Source organism: Pleurodeles waltl, chromosome 3_1, assembly GCF_031143425.1.
Source record: "Pleurodeles waltl isolate 20211129_DDA chromosome 3_1, aPleWal1.hap1.20221129, whole genome shotgun sequence".
Lineage (NCBI taxonomy): Eukaryota > Metazoa > Chordata > Amphibia > Caudata > Salamandridae > Pleurodeles > Pleurodeles waltl.
In genome coordinates, this window is record NC_090440.1 from 1,263,548,960 (window position 1) to 1,263,569,925 (window position 20,966).

The 20,966-nt window shown below is 42.2% G+C and overlaps 1 protein-coding gene across 2 annotated transcripts in view; it reads right to left on the reverse strand.

The window, feature by feature from the left end:
* Positions 1-3,909: 3,909 nt before the first annotated feature.
* The window catches only part of LOC138285083 (contactin-associated protein-like 5), a 1,227,365-nt gene continuing 1,210,308 nt past the window's right edge, over positions 3,910-20,966 (reverse strand). For both annotated transcript variants that reach the window (XM_069224601.1, XM_069224602.1), the window contains exon 24: positions 3,910-6,412. In XM_069224601.1, the coding sequence (XP_069080702.1) occupies positions 6,207-6,412 (206 nt within the window). In that variant the 3' untranslated portion in view covers positions 3,910-6,206. The remainder of the gene's footprint in view (positions 6,413-20,966) is intronic.

A 20,966-nucleotide genomic window follows, 5' to 3' on the forward strand; every position in this document is an offset into this window, starting at 1 on the left:
CAATCTCTGCAGTGAAGCAACAAAGGAAATAAACATATTAAAAGTGCCCGGAAGGAATATGAATTTCATATTTCGAAAACAAATTTGAGGATAGCCAATGCGAAAAATCACAGCTTTCAATCTGAATGAGAGAGAGGGAAATGACTCATCAGTTTCAAGTACTTCTTGCATTCTCTAAGGGCAAGTAAGCATTCATTATTTTGGAAATCAATTTTGGTTTTGCTGTTTCTTTCTCCTCAATGATTGTGATGGCAGGCAAACACAACCGGTCAGATTCACAAAGGCATTTGCGCACGTAGGTTTAACCGGATGTCTTACTTGCTGGTAGTCATAGAACATGACATGGGAATCTCTTTTACTCTGTGTGATATTACCCTATAACGGTAACGGTGCAATATATTGCGCAGGAGGCCATTCCACATAAGAAGTTGACTGTAAGGCCCGTATTTATACTTTTTTTGCGCCGCATTTGCGTCGTTTTTTGACGCAAAAACGGCGCAAACTTGCAAAATACCATTGTATTTTGTAGGTTTGCGCCGTTTTGCGTCAAAAAGCGGCGCAAATGCGGCGCTAAAAAAAGTATAAATACGGGCCCAAGTGTTTCCTGCTGTGCGCTTCCTTAACAATTGAGAAGACATATTCAAAATTTCCTCGTTGTCCCCTTTCTCATGCTAGAATGACTGGAGATTTACACCTGTCAAGAGCAAGAGGTAAGTTCCTTTTTGGGCCAGAAGAACGGACCAACCACCAAACTCCATGCGGTGTGATAGAAGGTGGTTTCTCTACAGAAAAAACGTTTGGTTGTGAGAAAATGATATATTGACATTGCCCAAAGGTGCTGTCATTTAAGCAGGCATAAGTGTAACATAGCCAGGAATTCACAACACGTTTCCTTAAGCACACATGGAAAGCTGCAATTTTCCAACTGTAAGCAGGGAAAAATTTTGAATACCGCAGTGTTATAAATTTACACCCAAGAAAGGTAGTAAAGGTTTGTGGGTTTGTTTGTAAACCATGCCCAACGTACTTTCCCATATTAGATATTTTTAAATTGTAGGAGGGGAGAAAACTATCTAGTTCTAGTCCTGGGTTAAGGAGGCATTTAGTTCAACCACCATTTCTACTATAGGTTCTTAAGGAATTTAAGCCATGGTCTTTATGTTCATCTACGCCTCATGTCTTCTTTCACTGAAGGAGAAGTATCATGATACTTGGGATGTCAGATTCAGAAGAGAAATCTGGGTAGGATAACTGAAATAATTTAGCACTGGAGAACCAATTTATCTGACAGGTTGACTACATTTTGCAATTCTTATTTCAGTATGTTATCCTTTCAACTCGCATTAATACAAAAAGCCTCCCAATGCTATGCAAAAATACATTATTGGCATATAGAAACTTACTTTTCCATGTAACCCTACAGAGCAGTAACTTTCATCACATATGTATGAGAAGTATGTCACTTGGACATTCTGTGAGACTTAGGCACAGATCTACAAGAATATGGCGCATTAGTACTAATGCACCAGATTTCTTGTGCCTCCTGATTGCCACCTAACAACACCATGGGTGTGCCAAATTTACAATATGGCGCACCATGGCGCACGTTAGGCCAATAGCGTCAAAATATTTGATGCTATTATGGCACTTTGCTCCACTAGAGTCAAAAATGTTGACACTAGTAAAGCAAAGTGCAAGGGGGCCCATTGAATTCAATGGGTGAGTCCTTTTAATGCCTGCTTTCAGCAGGCGTTAAAAATGATGCACAAAATGGCACAATACATTTTTTAGATTTTATTGGGCCATTTTTGCGGGCCTCCTAATGCTGGAGCACCCCCTTGCACACATTATACCTGGCGCAGGGATAAGGTGGTGCAAGGGGTCCCAAAGTGGAGCAATGCATGTATTGTGCCACTTTTTAAATAGGGCGCAGCAATTATTGCCTTGTTGAACCACACTAGCGTAAAAAAAATACGCTAATGTGGCACAAGGAGGCACTAGGGCCTTGTAAATCTGGCCCTTAGACCCTTAAAAAGAAGAGTAAATGTGATGTTTCTGTACTTAGAATGAAGCACCGTTAGAAATAGCTGTTGTGTCTCTGTGATGTAGCATTAATTTGGATGAATAAGGAAACAAACTATTTTCTTAGAAAATGAGTAATTATTTTACCCTGTTTAAATCACACTCAAATATGCTACTTTTTAGGGCCCCAGATAAAAGCCCTCCCTCATTCCGTCCATTAGGGATAATAATGCAGTTTGGCAAAAGTTCAAGTCTCCAGTACCGGTTTAACACGTAACTCTTTGGAAAGTCTGTCACTTCACTGCCTTACAAGAAGCATATTCTTTTTAGGAAGTTTGAATTCCTTTGAACTACAAACATTTTTTATGAGACATCAGCAAATTATGTAGCAAATGATCAAGTACATGACAAGTGTATAAATCCAGTATTATGCACAGAGCGCTGTAGCTGCATATTTGCATAATTCCAGTGGCCCCTACTTCTGGCCACGTTACTGCTCACCACTGCACCTCTGTCTACACTGAGACCATGCCCAGCCTTTGCACTGTGCGGAATGTACTAATAAGCAGGCTCGTCTCTGGCTAACCCATGCGTTTGCAGAGAGGCAGACGGAGAGAAGGGGGCAAAATCTTTTCATCCAAGGACTCTTTTTGAAACATGCATGATTACTTTCTTGCCATAGTTCTTCTCATAACTGAACATGGACATCTTATGACTGTTGCTACTGCTCTGCTGGGAAATTTCTGCAATGGCATGTGGGCCAAAGGTACAAAATTAAGGAACTACTATTCCGAATTGCCACTCTTACCAAATCAAAATTAGGGAAACACAATTTGTAATGTAAGACAACAAATGTTTTCAATAGTGATTCCTAATGGTCGCAAATCGACCTACCACATGAATATTAATGAGGTAGGTCACAATTTGTAACCCATTAGGAATGATAGCCATCATCGTGATGGTGGCTTGCTGACATTAGCAGACAACCATATCTGTGGTTGCTTTTTAATAAAGTAAACTGGAGGCTTTACTTAGCACAATGTAGTCAGGTGGAGTATGTGGTGAACATCCATCCTGACAGATGAGATCCTTTTTGTCAATATCACTGGATGCTTATGCTGCATCTCTACAAAAGTGTGTTTGAAGCTGTTTGATGAACTCACTTTACCCTGCGAGGTGTTGGCCTGTCTTCCTCATTTAGGGTTTACCTGGGTCCATTATTCAAATGATGTTGTATCTGTGAGTGCCCACTTTCTGGACTAAAAGGAAGGATAAATGGAAGAAAGGGAAACCTTTGGTGTGATTCTCCCTAACTTCATCCTGATTCAGAACAATGTAGCCCCCACGCTATGTAGTTTTTATTATTCATTCTAATCTCAAAAGACGGGCACTTAAGTCTTATTACGCTTATAGTTTACTTTACATTGTTGCACATCTGTTCACGAATACTTCAATGACTTGCCAGAGCGATAATGCTGCAAGCAACCCTTGTTGTTCTGGGGTGATCCATAGCCTAATGCAATTTCGTTTTTTTCATATTGTGGCTCGTCTGAAACTAGTGCAGTCAATATACATGTCTCTTTATTTTTGTATAGCTTTAATTTAATGAGGGTCAACTAATGTGTTGGTACAGCGATCAACAGAAATGGCAACATCGTATGAATCATGTTGGGTGAAGCAAGATATTTGTAATTTTGTGAAAAATCTGTAAAATTATGATTAAGCTCTTCAGAGACGAGCGGTTCACTTGAGTACTATGGAACTGCAGTGCTGTTTGAGCATCAACAGTGACAATGTCACCCTGTGTTACTATTGATCATTAAGCCCATTAGAAAACCAGGAAGGGCAATTTTAACATCAAATGGTTTGTAAATGGAATTTCTTTTTCTATGTTAATGTGTACTACTAGGTCACATCTCAAAGTATCTATTTGCAGGGGGAATGCAAAATAGCATGTCCAATGAATATAAACTAGGCAGATTGCAATTTGCAGTTCTAGGTGAATGGCTGCCAATGCAGGGATGGAGGCCTGCAAGGGACAGAAGCCCTCTGTCCCTACATTTGCATTCTCAAACAGTAACCGTTTTTTAAAATCAGCCAGTATTCAAAGGCACAGTTGCTGCTTCAAACAAAAAAGTTTCCTATTTGGGAAGGCATTCGGGGAACAGCAGTGGTACTCCTGACAGCTGCCTGATCCATCTAACACTGCTGACTTGCGTCACAATGGGGATGGTTTTCCAAGGGGGGGGGACACCTCACCCTTTGAAAATGCGATACAAACCTTACTTGGATCTCAGTAACTCATCAATGGTTTGCAACCGCAGCTGTTATCATTGATACATTCCTTTCCAAATCGCAAATAAGAGGAAAACAACTGTTTCATGCACCTTCCTCCTAGCAATTCGGTAACGATGCAAAAGAGACATAAAAGGACTTGTGTATATTGAAAAAAGTCTTTTTGCACTCAAAAACCCTATGATTTTTCCAAGGGAGGCTCCTTCGCAATGGCAAAGGAGAGTCACACCACTGGCTGAGCCACCAGCTGAAAAATAAAACAATATTTTAATTTGGAAATGTTTAAGCTCAACTATACTTTGAAGTGTGAAAGAGACACAATTGACTGACAGTTTGTGAAGAGTGTATTGCATATGGACATATTTCTTCTGTGATGGGGATGTGTGTGTGCTTGCTAAGAAGGTGGAGGTGTGATGTGGCACACTTGGGCATCATTTTCTTCGGTCAGCAAAAAATCTTGGGCTGCCTCTACTAATGAAAAATAAGGGAAATGGTTAATTTGCATAGATTCATAAAAATCCTTCCTCATTACAAAATATGATGATTTCTTGTAGAAATCATTGACACGAGCTGAAGAGCAGAATTTTATAGTGGCAAGGGAAAAATGAATCTACAGCCCTGAGTTATTCTTCACAATGTCAAAATAAAATGACAGAAAGGAGAAATGGACATCAATGCATTTCAAAGTTATACAGAAATGATAGTCATTTCTCCCATATCTAAAAGGTAGTCAGACAGTCGTAATAGACTGTTGTAACTGCTGTCAGTCATTATCATACCTCCGCAATGGCTGCAAATGACAGCAGAATGCATTTGCAAAACGTTTCTTGAACAAAATAATGGGTAAAATTGTTTTTTCAGTTGCGAAGGCATTCCACCATTTTCCAAAATTACCCCATAGTCTCGAATGATTCTAAATGTCAATGTAAATATACCAGTGCAACCTCGAATCCCTAAAAATCAAGTATTTTCAGTAAGGTAGCAGTTTATCAAGTTTCATCACTTGCTAGTGACGTATAACATGTTATCAGTATGATCTATCTGACATATGATGATACAATTACAACGCGATGATGGTACTATATCTTGACGGACATTGTTTTTAATCAGCACTGAAATTAATTTTTCAAATTGTGATTTAGATCGAAAGATCTGGGCAAAGTTAGTGCAGCCATTTAAAAAAAATCTCTAATCAAAAATTCTTGAAATATTTATTTTTAACTGATTTTTGCCTGCCCTCATAAAAGTTAAATCCTCTGTAATGTCACATGACAAACAAACTTTACTGTAAACTACGCTTTGGGAAGTTCGTAAGCAGTGGTCAAAGCTTTCCACATTTAAAAGTTAATGGCAATTACGTTCACACCCCTTTTTAGGCATAAACCTACACATATATGTATACAGTGTATATTTAACTCCACACTCTACTGATGTCAGGTCGTTTTCTAGGTTTCAGATAGTCAGTTAGTTTACAACACAGACCTTTTATTGGCTTCTTGCTGTTATTATTTTCCATATATATAAAAAAAACAGTCCCAAAAATGTCAATTTGCATTAATTTATATTACTGATAAAATAGGTATGGTAGTCAAGTGTAGGCCAATAAGAAAAGTGCATGTTGGCTTTCATTAGTTGTGTATTCAAAGAGCCCGCTGCTTGTGATATTTCCTCGTCACTACTCATAAATGTGCTTTGGATTTGCTGCTTATCACATATGCAGCCACGCAAGTGCACGTGTTAGAGTTCACCTTCGTGATATGGTGTGGCTTTTCAACTGATGAGCTGTTCTGTAGATACTGGAAAGGAGGGGCATTGCAAAACATTTGCCATTTCCAGCGGGGATGTTTGACCAGTTTTTTGCCAAGAGACAGTCTTCTACAGAGAGGGCGTCAGATGAAGTATTCCTTCTCTTTTTTGCACTCACTCACTGCATGGTGTAGGTCCATTTGGTTCCTGAATGGATGGTCGAGGTGTTCGGGGTACTCTTTTTCCTGCTGTGTCTCGATTTTTCGACGTGCTGCTTTATGCTGGTAAAGAAACTTGGCCATGACTGCTACAATGCAAAATAGGAGGAATATGACGACAGCAATAATACCTGGTAAGAAAAAAAGAACACCAAAATGTTACTCTATTTGAAGTACAACTTGAGCTACCTTTAATAACTGGGAATGTACATCTATGCCAAAGATATTTGTGTGATGCACACATCAGCCAATGGTTTTTGCATATCCAGCAATCTAACTCTGACAATGTTTCACAATATTTTCCAGAATAATTAATCAAACCTCACTGTGCCAATATTACCTCTTTTGCCTACATTTCCTCTAAATAATTGCAGTAAACCAAAACATGACCTGCTGCACTATTATACATATCTCTCATTGGTCTTTGCAAAGTACCTTAGAGCCAATCTAGTGGAAAGAGCACATCCTGAAACCATTAAATAAATACATTATATTGTTTTGCTTTTTTGTGTTAAAGCAATCTATGAATAATCAAATATTATATGAGATTGCCTCATCACAATTACTGTAAGCTGCTAATGTGGGCAAAGTGGAAGGAAGTGAAAGTAATGTAGGGCAAGGACTCTCATGGGCAGACTAGCGAAGGGACATTTTCAGTAGACAGAATTTTAGAGCCTCATTTTTAATGGGAGTGTATGGAACAGTGTTAGTAATGGCCCTTTCTGCAAGGTTATCCCCAAATGTTTTGCCTTCCTCCTTCTATTTTTCTGACCTTGATTTTGTTGGCTTTAGGACTCTGGGCACTTTACCACTGCTAATCAGTGCTAAAGTGCATGTGCTCTCTCCCCTGAAACATGGTATGATTGGCTTACAACCTGTTTGGCGTATTTAAGTTACCTGTTAGTCCCTTGTAAAGCAGTAAACCAAAAACCCAGGGCCTGTAAATTAAATGCAACTAGTGAGCCTGCATCCCTCATTGTGCCACCCACAGAAGTAGCCTTTCATACTTGTCTCAGTCCAGCCACTGCAGTGCCTGTACCGCAGTTTACTGCCACTTTGACTTGGCATTTCAAACTGCTTTCCAAGGCCTACACTTCTATTTTATAACACCTCTATGGTAGGCTTTTGGTAGTCCTATGGGTAGGGTGGTGTGTAAGTAAAAGGTAGGACATGTACTCTCATGTTTTGCATGTCCTAGTAGTGACAGACAGCATATTTTGATTTTCTCTACTGTGAGGGCTACTCCTATCAGGTTAGCATTGGGAATTCCCTTATACACGTTTAAGTGGTAATTCCTGATCTGAAAGGAGTAGTGTTGCCATGTTTGATATGTTTGAAATGGTAGTGAGAAATCCTGCTTACTGGTGAGGTTGGATTTTACATTACTATTTTAGGGAAACCACTTTCATAAAGTGAGCATTTCTTCATGCTTATGTTTTTTGCAGCCTGACTCAATCCACGTCTAGAGCTGAATGACAGTTACACTTTCTGCATTCTTTCCGGACAGGCACAACATAGGAAGGGCCGGGTGTGACAGGAGATACATCTGCATTCATATGCATACTGATAGTCTTCCTGGGCTGGGAGAGGACCTTCACACCCTACATGTCAATAGGTTGTGTCCTACTCTCACACAAAGGGCAGATTTACCCCATACTGATGTCTGGAGCTAGAGCTGGGTTGAAAGGGGTCTGTTGTAAACTTGAAAGGGTTCCTTTGAAGTCACCCCCTACATCAAAGACAGTTATGAGTATAAGTGCAGGGGCTCTGACCCCATGTTCTGACAGCACTTTTGGAACTGGAACCTCTGTCAGAAAGACTGCTGCACTGCTAAAAGGACTCTTCTGGACTGCTCTTCTGCTTTTGCTCTGCTGCCTGCTACTTGCTGAGTGGCCTACATAACTCAGTGGATTGTTTTTCTGTTTGTTGCTCTGCTGCCATGTGCTCACTGACTCTCTTCTGCCAAGGCACTGTGGTGGTGTCAGGAGAAACCGTCATTGGGAATACTTGCTTTGTTGTGCTGGTCTACTTCCCACTGATTGCTGGGCTGCAGAAGGGACTGCCACCTTTCAAATTGTCTTATGAGCTTGCCTACTCTCTGCTTTTGTCCCCAAGTGTTCTCCAAGGAGCACTGTTTTACGCTCATTGTCTCTTCAGATGAAGCAGGTGGTGAGCACTGTTAAATGCTCTTTTTTATTGTCAACAAATCTTGATGAGTGCTGCAGCTTCCCTGCTTTGGACAGAGTTAGCACATGGTCAGCCCTCATCCCTGCTCTTGAAAACGTATATATTACGCGCCTTATTACTGAAAAAATGTGAGTGAATGTGGAGCGCATCATTCCTTCTACGGTGAACATTTTGGCCAAGATGAGTCTTTGTTTGCAGTAAGGCCCTTCCGCAGTCAATGGGATCATCATGGACAATCTGGTGGGGAAGCAGTGCCATCCCCCCTCCACATGAGGATTCCAGAGACGGATGACTGGAACCCCCCCAGTGGGGCCGCCTTCCACGAGGAAGCCACTGTGCTGGAGAAGATCTCTCCCGTTGACACCTGCCATTTGTTGTCACTGGTATCAGCCTCAGAGAGGCTGTATTCCTTTGTTACCCTGATGGCGGGAAGGGCCGAGCATGAACTCCCCATGTGATCCCTTCAGGGAGTGGGTCTCCTCCCCCATGTATGCACATACATCACGGGAATTTGAGTTTTTAGTTGGCATTGTGGTGTGAAACCTTGAAGTAAGCCCCTCCATTTGCCCTAAAATAATTAGCTCCATTTTTGGAAAGTGCTGGGTAGTAGCCACACTGGTGCGTCTGGGCCATATGCTTGGGGTTTAATTATCATGCAAAGCACAATATGAGCACAGATATGCCGCTCCCTATGGTTCCCTAATGAGTTTTGTTTCTGAATGACCGTTACTGATATGCATATGGCAGTCTAAATAATACTGGTGATTTATGGTGACATTTGGTAATTCATGTACCTTTTCATAACCTGATTGCGTTGCACTCATGTGATGATTTAGGTTTTTATTGCATAACCTGTTGCATTCTATGCACTGTTATTCTGTATGACGTTTTAGATTCTTGCATTGTCAGGATAACAAGTACTATTTCAGTGATTGCATAATATACTCAATATTCACGATTTATGTCATCTTGGTCTAAGTTAAATGTAATATATTATGGGCTAGATCTACAAGAAAGTTTTTCAGCGCTGCCCTTAGTCCCTCTAAAGTCACCATGCTAGCGCTGTATTTTCAATACAAGGCACCATGGCACACGTTAGCACAATATCATCAGAATTTATGACTATTCTGTGGTACTTTGCTGGATGAGGGTAATAAATTATGGCGCTGGTCCAGCAAAGCACATGAGAGGCCCATAGGTTATTAGGCAATGTGCAGGCATTGAAAATGATGGATAAAATGAAGAACTGGAATCTTGTAGATTTCACTGCGCCATTTGTTGCGGCCTTCCTATGGGGAAAGGCTCCCTTGCATAAATTATGCCTGGTGCAGGCATAATGTGGTGCAAGGGATTACAAAGTGGCACAATGCTAGCATTCCAATACTTTGTAAATATGGCATGTTAGAAATGCTTAACTAACACCACGTTAGTGTAAAACAAATGACGATTATGTGGCGCAAGGACCATGTAGATATGACCCTATATGTTTTATATAACCCTGTGTGAAGTCATTTTTGTGGTGGATTCAGTGTGTTACTGGTGTGAGTGTGTTGCACAAATGCTTTACACATTGCCTCTGACAATAAGCCTGACTCCTGTGTGCCAAGCTACCAGGGGGTGAGCAAAGGTTATCTTTGGTGTGTAACCTACTCACCCTGACAAGAATTGTGGGTTCTGCCTTGCTTAGGGTCATACCCTGCCCAACCAGAAACCCTATTTTTAACAAACAGTCATTTGTATGCATGTTCGCACCCCAATTTTCAGACTGATGCTACTGATGTATGAACTTTTTGAACACTGGGACACTGATGACCAGTGCCCAGTGTTGTGCTCTCACCCCTAAACACATATAAATTCAGCTACTCCCTAAGTGACATATTTAACTTACCTATAAGTCCCTTGTATGTGGTACTTTTGTACCCAGGGCCTCTGTAAGCTAAATACCTCTAGTGGACTGCTACTCCTATTGTGAAACCACTAAATTGACAGAGCAAAGCAAGTCTACGACTACCACCAAAGTCCGAGTGCACAAATATATTACTGCTAACTTACCCTGGTAAAATAAGTATTTTGGTAGGTCCAACCCCTAATTTTAAGTGCTTATAAATCACAAGATGGGCCTTAAATGGAAATGATGCCAAAGTGGGAAGGTTTGCACCTTAGAACATTTTCCTTATTGGTTAGAGAGCCATTTCCAACCACAAGCTAGTTCCTCGGCTACTGCCTTCTTCAGACCAACTCTGGACCCATGGAAACCAGAAGGAGTGCATCTGCTGAACCTTGACTTCATAAAGAGGAATACATTTACTGTAACCTGTGGAGAGAGATCCCTAAGGCTGCATCTGTTCCCACTTGTACCCTGGATGGAAGAGTGGTCTCCACGGTCTAATTGGCTAGCCTCCTGTTAAGCTCCAGGAAAACAAAAACTACAAGAAGCCCAATAATCTGCTGGACCCAGCTGACAAGTTCCACCTGAATTTGCTCTGGAGTCTGCTGGGGTCTTCTTGGAAATTGAGTCCTAACCCCCAACTGGAGCTTAAAGGATCCTGGACCCTAGGCTGCTGTTAGAGAGTATTCTTCTCCCACAGTAAAAATGTAAACGACTGGACTCTAAGAACTTAGGCCCATATTTATACTTTTTTAGCGCCGTATATGCATCATTTTTTGACAAAATGCGGCACAAACTTCCAAAATACAATTGTATTTTGTAAGTTTGCACCGCTTTTACGTCAAAAAGCAGTGCAAATGCGGCACTAAAAAAGTATAAATATGGGCCTTAGTTCCATACTTCAAAAAAAACAAAAAAAACATAGGATTATACTTGTGCACTGCTGAAGTGGCAGCCATCCTCGACAAATCACTGGTCAGAATAACCTTCCCCTGTGAACCACACAGAGGGCCTGATTACGACTTCGGCAAAGGGGATTACTCCGTCCCAAATGTGACGGATATCCCATCTGACAAATTACGAGTTCCATAGGATATAATGGACTCGTAATTCGGCGGGTGGGATATCCTTAACACTTGGGATGGAGTAATCCCCTTGGCCGAAGTCGTAATCAGGCCCAGACAACAACTGCCCCCAGTCTCCTCATAAGCCTGAACAAACTTCCCAAAGGAAACGGCAACCTTCTACCAATGAGACCTTCTTGGATACAGACTCCAGACTTCGCCTGCATGGTGCTCTTCATGTTACCAATGACCGCTCCTTGTTTCCCACCAATACAAAGGGCAGATCACCAGTTAGCTCTTTGCAACAACAGGCCCGCATTTCCTACCAAAATAAAACTCTGACCAAGGCTAGGCCTTTTTCAGGCTGCCATAGACCAGACGTTCTTCAGATCTAATCTGCAGTCTGACCCACCAATAACCCCATTGATAACAATCTTTCCCCAAAAAAGACTAAGCCAGAAGTTAAACTTTCCAATGGGAGGATCTTGGTCCCTGTATACACCCACACTCCTCTCACTGCGATCATCTTTAATTTTTTACTTTGACTTGAGAAATCATGACTAGATAACTGGTTGGCACGTTGCACTTTTTGCTTCTAGAAAAATCTAAAAGTTTGAAAAATCATATCTTCGGTTCCGTACATTTGATTTTTGTCATTTTGGAGTCTGTTTCCTCATTAACTTTTACTCTATGTTTATAAATTGTGGTGGCAATTTTACTGTGTCGTTTTGCTCTATTTTTAATTGTTCTGGTACAGTGCCTGTCTCCTCTGTGCTACAGCTACCAAGGCTTGAGCTCAGGCTCATACTATTGAGACCTAACTGGACTTAGTGAAGAATAGTGCCATTATTACTTGAAACAAGCTACAATACACTTCAACTTCACTGTTGCCTGGCCTAGTATGGAGATGGGAAAATCTTGAGTCATATTTACAAGGTCCGTGGCACCGGGCGGCGCAGCAAGTGCCTTGTGGCGATGCCCTGCGCTACTGGGAAAGGGCAGAAATGTGCTGTATTTACAAGATAGACCCTCTTCTATTTCTAATCCCTATTTACTTGCATGCCATCTTCATATTGGTTTGATTGCCTGTTTGATGAGGTCCCTTATGGTGCACCACAGTAAACTCCTGCATTGATTTTTGCATGCATGGTATCTCAGCTTCTATTCCATTAACCAGTCAATGCCCTTCTTTTTGGGAAGCCTTCTGGTATGTTTGTCTAAGGGGAAGCCCTCTATTTGCTGCCCGCCATGCTCCCAACACAACACTAGCTTCGGGCACAACCTGCTATATTTTCCATTGTGTTTTGCACTCAGGTTTTATTTTATTAGGTATGTGCAGCACTGATGTGGTCTATAATACTTTCCCATAGAGCACCGTGGCACCCTAATTAATTCTTTTACCCCCTGCTGTTTTGATTTGTTGTTTCGTTCGTTCTTTCGTTAGCTTTATTTCGGTAAAAATAAATACCATAAAAGCACAACACAATTCACAGTTTCATAGTTTTACAAGACAACAAGCTATATAAAAAAAGATTTTGAACATGAAGGATTGAGCTACATAAAAAATATTAGGCATAAACGTTTTCCTACTGGAAATTCATACCATATTATAGAGTTGTATAAAAATGCAAGATTTTGCATAATAGGTATTAAAAAAGTCAAATACGAACCTAACCAAACATATCACATAAAGTAAAACATTTCTGTTTAAAAATATAAAAGTATCTAATCATTAAAAATAAAGAATACATTAGGCAATGTAAAGTGATAAGTGCATACATTAAAATTTGCAAATGGGTTCATCATTGACCGCTCCCCACATCCATTGTTAACTTTTCCTCTATTTTTTTAAGCGTATTCAGTCTATTATGCCAGATAGAATCTAGATATTTTGCCGGGCAGGAAGCCACTAAAACAGATGGGTCAGATTTAAGAATTCTCAAAGCCAGTGAGCAGTTTTTAAAACCCATTTTCCAGCATACAGGAATAATCCAACGGACTCTCTGTTTGTGGTATGCAGGGCATTGAAAGAGGATATGGGTTATGGATTCTTCTCTGGCACAGCCCATCGGGCACATCTTGGAAGTGCAACTAGTGTTAGACCATTTATATGTTAGGGTGCGCAGAGGAAGAGAGCCTATCCTGAATCTAATATACAATGCACGTGCACGTGGAGAAAATACTATGGGGCATATTTATACTCCGTTTGCGCCAAAATTGCATCGTTTTTTTCGACGCAAATTCGGCGCAAAACTAACGCCATATTTATACTTTGGCGTTAGACGCGTCTAGCGCCAAAGTATGAGTAAAGAGCGTCATTTTTTTGCGTGAACGCCTTCCTTGCGTTAATGAGATGCAAGGAAGGCGTTCCCGTCCACAAAAATGACTGCGACGCAAATGCGTCGTATTTATACTCCCGGGCAAAAATCACGCCCGGGAGTGGGCGGGCCAAAAAACCATGCATTTGCGCCTCTTTTTAACGCCTGGGTCAGGGCAGGCGTTAAGGGACCTGTGGGCTCAAAATGAGCCCACAGCTGCCCTCCCATGCCCCCAGGGACCCCCCCTGCCACCCTTTACTAAGACAGGAGTCATGTAAATGGCGTCTGGGCGTCGTTAAAAATGGCGCAAATCGGGTGGAGGCGATTTTTTTGCGTCAACCTGACTTGCACCATTTTAAGACGCCCTAACGCCATTTTTCCCTACGCCGGCGCTGCCTGGTGTACGTGGTTTTTTTCCACGCACACCAGGCAGCGCCGGTCTGCTAGCGCCGGCTAACGCCATTCAATAAATACGGCGCCCGCATGGCGCTTCAGAATGGCGTTAGCCGGCGCAAAACTTTTTGACGCTAAACTGCGTTAGCGCAGTTTAGCGTCAAAAAGTATAAATACGGGCCTTTGTCCATATATTGCACAGATTCGTAGTGGCATTTGAATTGTAGAAAGTTGCCCGTCATGGAAGATGGCGAGACAGCAGACAATTGTGAAAGTTGGACATAAAGCCAAAATGCATCCTTCAATGTCTGTATTGCATTTTTTGGGATAGATAGCGGGTCCTTCCAGTAAGACCCCAAACCAAGTAGTGAGAAGGTTCGTTCTACGTATACACACCACTTGATTTTTGAACTGGTGTTATTGGCCATCAGATTGACTAGCCCACATCTATAGGGAGCAAGAGAGTCTAGTGACCATAGGCGAATCCAATACAACAAAGGCCTGAGTGCGGCAATCTGGCAAATGGGGGGCAGGTTTAAATCCATTTGAATAGGGAGCATTGGAGTGCTGGAAGGAACTCTTAGCAACGACCTTAAGAAAGAGTTTTCCACCTTTGTCAGATCGTCTAGATTACAGTGGCCCCACAATTCGGCTCCATAGAGGGCCCCGCCTCTTGCTTGTGATTTGTAAATTTCGACAGCGGGCGTCATGGCAAAGCTAGGAGATCTAGCTGCGAATCTTACAATACCACTCGCCCATTGTTTCAGTTGGAAATTGGCCTTCTGAATATGGCAATGCCACTTGTGCGAGTCTTCTAATTTCAGGCCTAGGTAATCGAAATCACTGACTCTTTCCAAAGCGGCGCCCTCTAAATAAATGGGTCGTCGCATCCTGCCTTTTTTATCCCCAAACACCATACACTTGGTTTTTAGTCGATTAATTTCTAGGCCATGGTCATTAAAGAAGTCCATGAACCTCGAAAGCAGGGTTGACAGACCTGTAGCTGTTTGGAATATCAACAAGGTGTCATCAGCAAATAGGAGGCAGGGGATCTTCTGCCCTCCTAGCTTGGGGACATCATTGGAACACTCCATAAGATAAAGAATACATGCATTTATGAAAAGAAGAAATAAGGTAGGGGCAAGCACACAGCCTTGTCTTACGCCGCGAGCAGTAGGGAATTTTTCAGTTAGTTCACCTTGACGACCCCATCTGATTCTTCCATAATTGCCAGTATAGAGATCTCTGATAATATTTAGAATAGAGCAAGGAACTCTCATTTTATACAAAACCTCCCACAGTTTGTGGCGGGGTACTAAACGAAAGCTGATTTTAGGTCAACAAATGCTTCAAATAGATGACCTAAATCCACATCAACAACTTTCCATTTGATGGAAATGAAACTGAATATCTGATCTATTGTACTGATTTTTTCTCTAAAACCCGCTTGGAGGTGATTTAGGATTTGGTTTTCCACTATCCATTTGCTCAGCCTGCTCAACAATTGATGACAAAATATTTTTGGGAGATTGTCAAGAAGGCTGATGGGTCTGTAATTTCCTGGGGAATTCCTCTCTCCTTTCTTGTGGATGGGCACAATAATTGCCTCTTTCCATGAGTCAGGGTAAGATCTGGTAATCAAAATGGCGTTGGAGAGCCTGTTAATGTATGGACTCCAGGTATTCTGGTCCGCTTTAAACATATCAGAGGGAATCCCATCCGACCATGGGGCCTTCGCTGCTTTTTGAGCAGTGATGGCCAGCACAGTTTCATTCAATGTGAAGGGAGGCAAGGAGGACGTAGGCTCACCCAAGGTTGTCAACTCTCCCAAGCTTGATGCATTACTGGCCAGTGGGGGGCCATACAGTTCCTTGAAATGAGAAAGCCAGGCATCAGGAGTAATATGAGACTCCAGATAGGGTACTCGGTTCTGGTCACTGCGAGAGACCTGAAGCCAGAACCGTTTGGAGTTGTGGGCCATAGCTGCCTCAAATAAATCGCTCCAAAGCCCCTCTTCATACTCAAGTTTGCTTTTGTTGCATGTGGAAGCATAATAACGTCTAGCATTAATAATACCTAGTCTATCCTTTGTCCTTAACACATTAACCAAGGTATTTTTAGCCTCCCTACACCTCTTGTTAAACCATTTAGAGTGAGGTGGGGCATGGGAGTTGGTCGATGGCCAAGGACATTTGGTAAACAACTCTTTCAGAGTAACAAAGAGGTCCAAATGAAGAGACATAACTTCGGTTGGAGCAAAAATAAGGCTATCGTCAAATAGCTGGTCGGAAGAAGTTAAAGCACACAATTTTTCTCGAAGCTTGTTTGATTGCTCAAAAGAATCCCATCTTACCCTACGCCTATTGCTAGACAACTCCATAACAGCAGAAGAAGCAGGAGGAAATACAGCTCCTGCTAAAAAAGATCTCTTATATGTGATCTGGAGAGGGGCATGATCGCTAGTGTGGGGATTACCCACTTCCACATCTAGTATGTGGTGCCAAACTCTTAAATCAAAGAAAATGTAGTCCAGTTTATTACTATATGGACCCCTGAAGAAGGTAGGTCTGGCAGGAGTGTCAGCTGGGAAGCGGCCATTACCAAATCGGAGGCCATGGGATATCATAAGATCTATTATCTGTATAGCCCTTACACACAATTTATATGAATTTTGCTGAATGGAATGAGGAATAGAAAAGGGAGGAATGTTCCATACACTATCTTCAGGCTGCATAACCTCTATGAGGTCTGCGTTAAGTTCAAGTTGGACATTGAAATCCCCTGCTATTATAATGTGGTATTTAAGACGGAGGTCCGGGATTAAGGTATTCAATAGCTCGATAGTAGTTGAGTGATGGTTAGAAGGTCCCGGCCTACTGTAGATATTTATACAAAGAACAGGGGAGCCGGAGACTGGATGGACGGCAACAGCCAAAATGTCATTAGAATCCACATATCTCTCCTTTATTCCTCCCACCTCTGCCGATTTTACCCAGGTAGTTAAACCCCCTGCCGCCCTACCTGCTAAAGATAGCTTGGCAGGGCTAAAAAAGGAACTAAACCCCTGTCTATACGTACAATGTTTTGCCCAAGTTTCCTGAAACATACAGACATTAAAGTTTTCAACAAATGTCCCCCACTCAGCATCAGCGAGTTTACCATTAATGCCAGCCACATTCCAGGACAGAAGTCTTGCTGTTTTCTGAGGAGTGGGACAGCTTGATTTCATAAGAATGTAATCTGGAGAATAGCTGTTAATAGATTTCACCATGGATGAATTTGTGAATTTGTTAATAGTATCAGATTGTGGATCCGGTAAAAGAACGACGCCCGGACTGAATAAATTAGGTGGAGAATCTATGGCCAGTGAATCTGGACTAAAAGTGGAAATGCAAGGGTTAGTAAAACATAGTCAGTCAATGTCTGAGGTAGCCCCCTGGAAATCGAGATCACGTGCTGTTTGGCCACTTGAAGCAAGACCAGAGCTGGTCATGGGAACTAGATCAGATGGTGGATCTTTATGAACCTGGTGGCCTGGGGGCCTAAGATCTTGGATATTTGCACAACGGTTCGAGACCAAGTTGGCTGTTCTGAAAAAAGGATTCGGCTGCATGTGACCAACACTAGGGCAGATAGCGGTGAAAAAAATAGCAGAAGGCTTCCTGCTTGTGATCCGTGCTTCCATATCTGGGAGACCTGCTACCAAATGGGGATTTTTGAAATTGAGTTTTATAAAATGACTGCGACCAGGAGAACCATTGGCTCGTTCGGCAGATAAAATGTCATCATGAATGATTGAACCACAACCTCTGACGTGTCTCAGCCAGTGCGAGACCTTGTTGACTAATGAAGCTTTATCTTCTCGCGTGTTTGGAGGCAAAAGTGGGACATAACACATATATATATATATTTGTTATTAGTTAGATTAGAATTTTGACGGGAAGCTCTAGTGGTGTCCCATTTAAAAGGAATATTAGGAAGAAGAGGAATATTACTTCCGAAACAAGACACGTGCTGGTTATCGGGACACTGTTCTTCTATAAGACCTGCTGCACTCGCTGACAGTGGCAGGGGCCCAGTTGACAGAACGCCTTTTGTGAGTGGATGTTTAATTGTCGCAGGGTTTGGCTTGGGCTCACAGGTCGGGAGAAGATGTTTGTTTTTGAGAAGAGTGGTGATTTCAAGCAGTAAAGATCTCAGCTCACCTACTTCGCTCTTAAGGCTAGACACCAGTGCTAACATGCCGTTTTGCAGGGGAGCACTCTCCGTGCGAGGCAGGGTCATGAGAGTTGGTTGATAATTATCCAGATCATGGGGAGCCAAAGGAGAAAAGCGATTAGAACAAGGAATTGTAGGGTATATTGCATAGGCTCTTGGTGCTTCAGGGTCGGAGTGGAGTGTGGAGAGAGCAGAAGGACTACTAGTGTTAATGGGGCCTTGACAGGCTAGCGGCTGATGAGGTGAAACAACAGTTTGTGAATTGGAGGCAATATGCAGTCTAGAACTTAAAAATGGAATGAGAGTGCCAGATTTTAGCTCCTTTCGTTGAACTCTCTCCTTATTCAAAATCTGTTCTACCTCTTCTATCAGATCGTCTATTTCCTTAGCAACACAGTTGGTGTGCGGTAGCGTAGCCTTGTTGGTTTTAGGTATTTTAGATTTAACAGAGCCCGATACAGGGCTATCTTTCGCCTTACGCTTCCCCATTGGAGAGTAACACTACAGCACAATGTAAAAAAAAAAGGATTTTGAGATACTGCCCAGCACTAGGTGGTCTGGTGCCCTTCCTTAGAGCCCTGAGGGGGGGCCCAGCCCGGTCTCCTTCGGTCTCTGACGGGCACAGACAGGCCCGGGCTTCGCCCGTGCGCGTCCGGCTCAGCGGTGTTGCGCGGTGCGCTTTAAAGCGCCCGCGATTCAATCCAAGTTGCCCCAGGTGAGGGGCAGCAAGTAGCAGGGAAGAGGAGCCTGGGACTTGGAGTCCCACCAGGCTCGGAGCAGTGACCAGGAGCAGCGGTGTTGCACGGTGTGCTATAAAGCACCAGCAATTTAATCCAAGTGGCCCCAGGTGAGGGGCAGCAAGCAGCAGGGAAGAGGAGCCTGGGACTTGGAGTCCCACCAGGCTCAGAGCAGTGACCAGGAGCAGCGGTGTTGCGTGGTACGCTTTAAAGCGCCCGCGATTCAATCCAAGTGGCCCTAGGTGAGGGGCAGCAGGGAAGAGGAGCCTGGGACTTGGAGTCCCACCAGGCTCGGAGCAGTGACCAGGACTGTTGTTTCACAGAGTCTTCATTTAGTTGGCTACAAGTCCCTCACAATAAGGATTATCCAAGTTATATAATAATCATCTGGTCAGCTACAGTACTGGACATTAATGCTTTGCGCTTCTCTCCATTGAGTGGGTAGATCCAGTAATGCAAACATTTTTTGTTACTTTACTATTATCAGAGTGCACCAGTCATGCACAATTTATTTTACACTCTTTTTTATGGCTTCATTATGGTTCCTTAGATGTAGCTTCATGGTCATTACCTTTCTAATGCTAGGTCCCTTTATCTTTTGGACAATTAAGAACTTTCCTTGTTAACTCTGATTTTATTTTCAGAAAATTTACCTGTGAACCCCTCTACTTTTCTGGCTTAGTATTTACAATTCATTTTCAGAACTGTGACTCTAATGGCCTTCTACCGAGAAGGTTTAGTCATGGGGTGTCAGCCTGGCAGTTTTTCCCTTTTGAGTGACACCCTATTTTAATGTCTTCCCTTGGCTGTGAACATGGCTGCTATTCACCTTTTATTAAACATTCTCCCACCCCATTTTTAGTGGGCCTCGCAATTCCACGCACAGTATGCTTACAATGCTAGCACATAGCTCTGCATGGTATGTTTTGAGATATCTGTGGGAATTTGTGATTGTTCATGTTTATACTGGAAGCGTGTCCTTTAACTCTTTGCATGGCACTCACTCGTAAGAGACCCCTTCACCTCCTGGATGGTCCACCAAGGTTACCTTACCAGCACACTACACTGACTTTTCTGTATGTCCTCATAACAAATAAATCTCGGTTGTTCATTGGATTAAGAGCCTCAAATGCATAATTGGAACTAATTTGTTTTTCTCCTTCTTTCTTTCATTACTTTTCTTCCCTTTATTTTGTAAGTTGCAATGTGTATTCATTGATTTATTGTATGTGCATTATTTAGCCAGGCAAATATTGTATTGTCCTGATGATGATACCATAGAATAGGGGATTGAAACATTGTTGACCAAATCAAGTTGACCCGCATGAATTTATAGAATTGCTCTGGGTTGGGTGCCGTAGTGTTTCTTTTTTTTTTTGTTGATAAACATTTTTTATAATTTTCAAAGGGAAGGGAAAAAAGAAACAAAAGGGACAAACCAAAGGACACATGCATCTTACAAAATTTTGTTATCATTTCCATTTTCATAGTAATGTTTAGACAGCATTGTTGTTTGAGGGGCTGACAATTGTTATAGTAGCCTTCCATGTCTCCTTACCATATTACAATCATGCAACAATACAGTATTTTTAGCCATGTGATCTTTCTGGTTTATGTAAAAAATTCTAACCATCGTACCCAGATCTTTCGGAATTTTTGTGGGCATCCTCTAGATTTGAATACAATTTTCTCCTGGTTAGCACACCAGTCCACCCCCCTCTTCCATTTTTTGAGAGATGGGCCCCCAGGGAGACTCCAGGCCGCTGCAATGTCTCTTTTGGCAACTAGCAATGCTGTGGCTACTAGGGTGCGTTTTGCGCGTGTTCCATCCATTTCTTCCATTAGTCCTAATAAATTTAATTTTGCGGAGTTTTGTATTT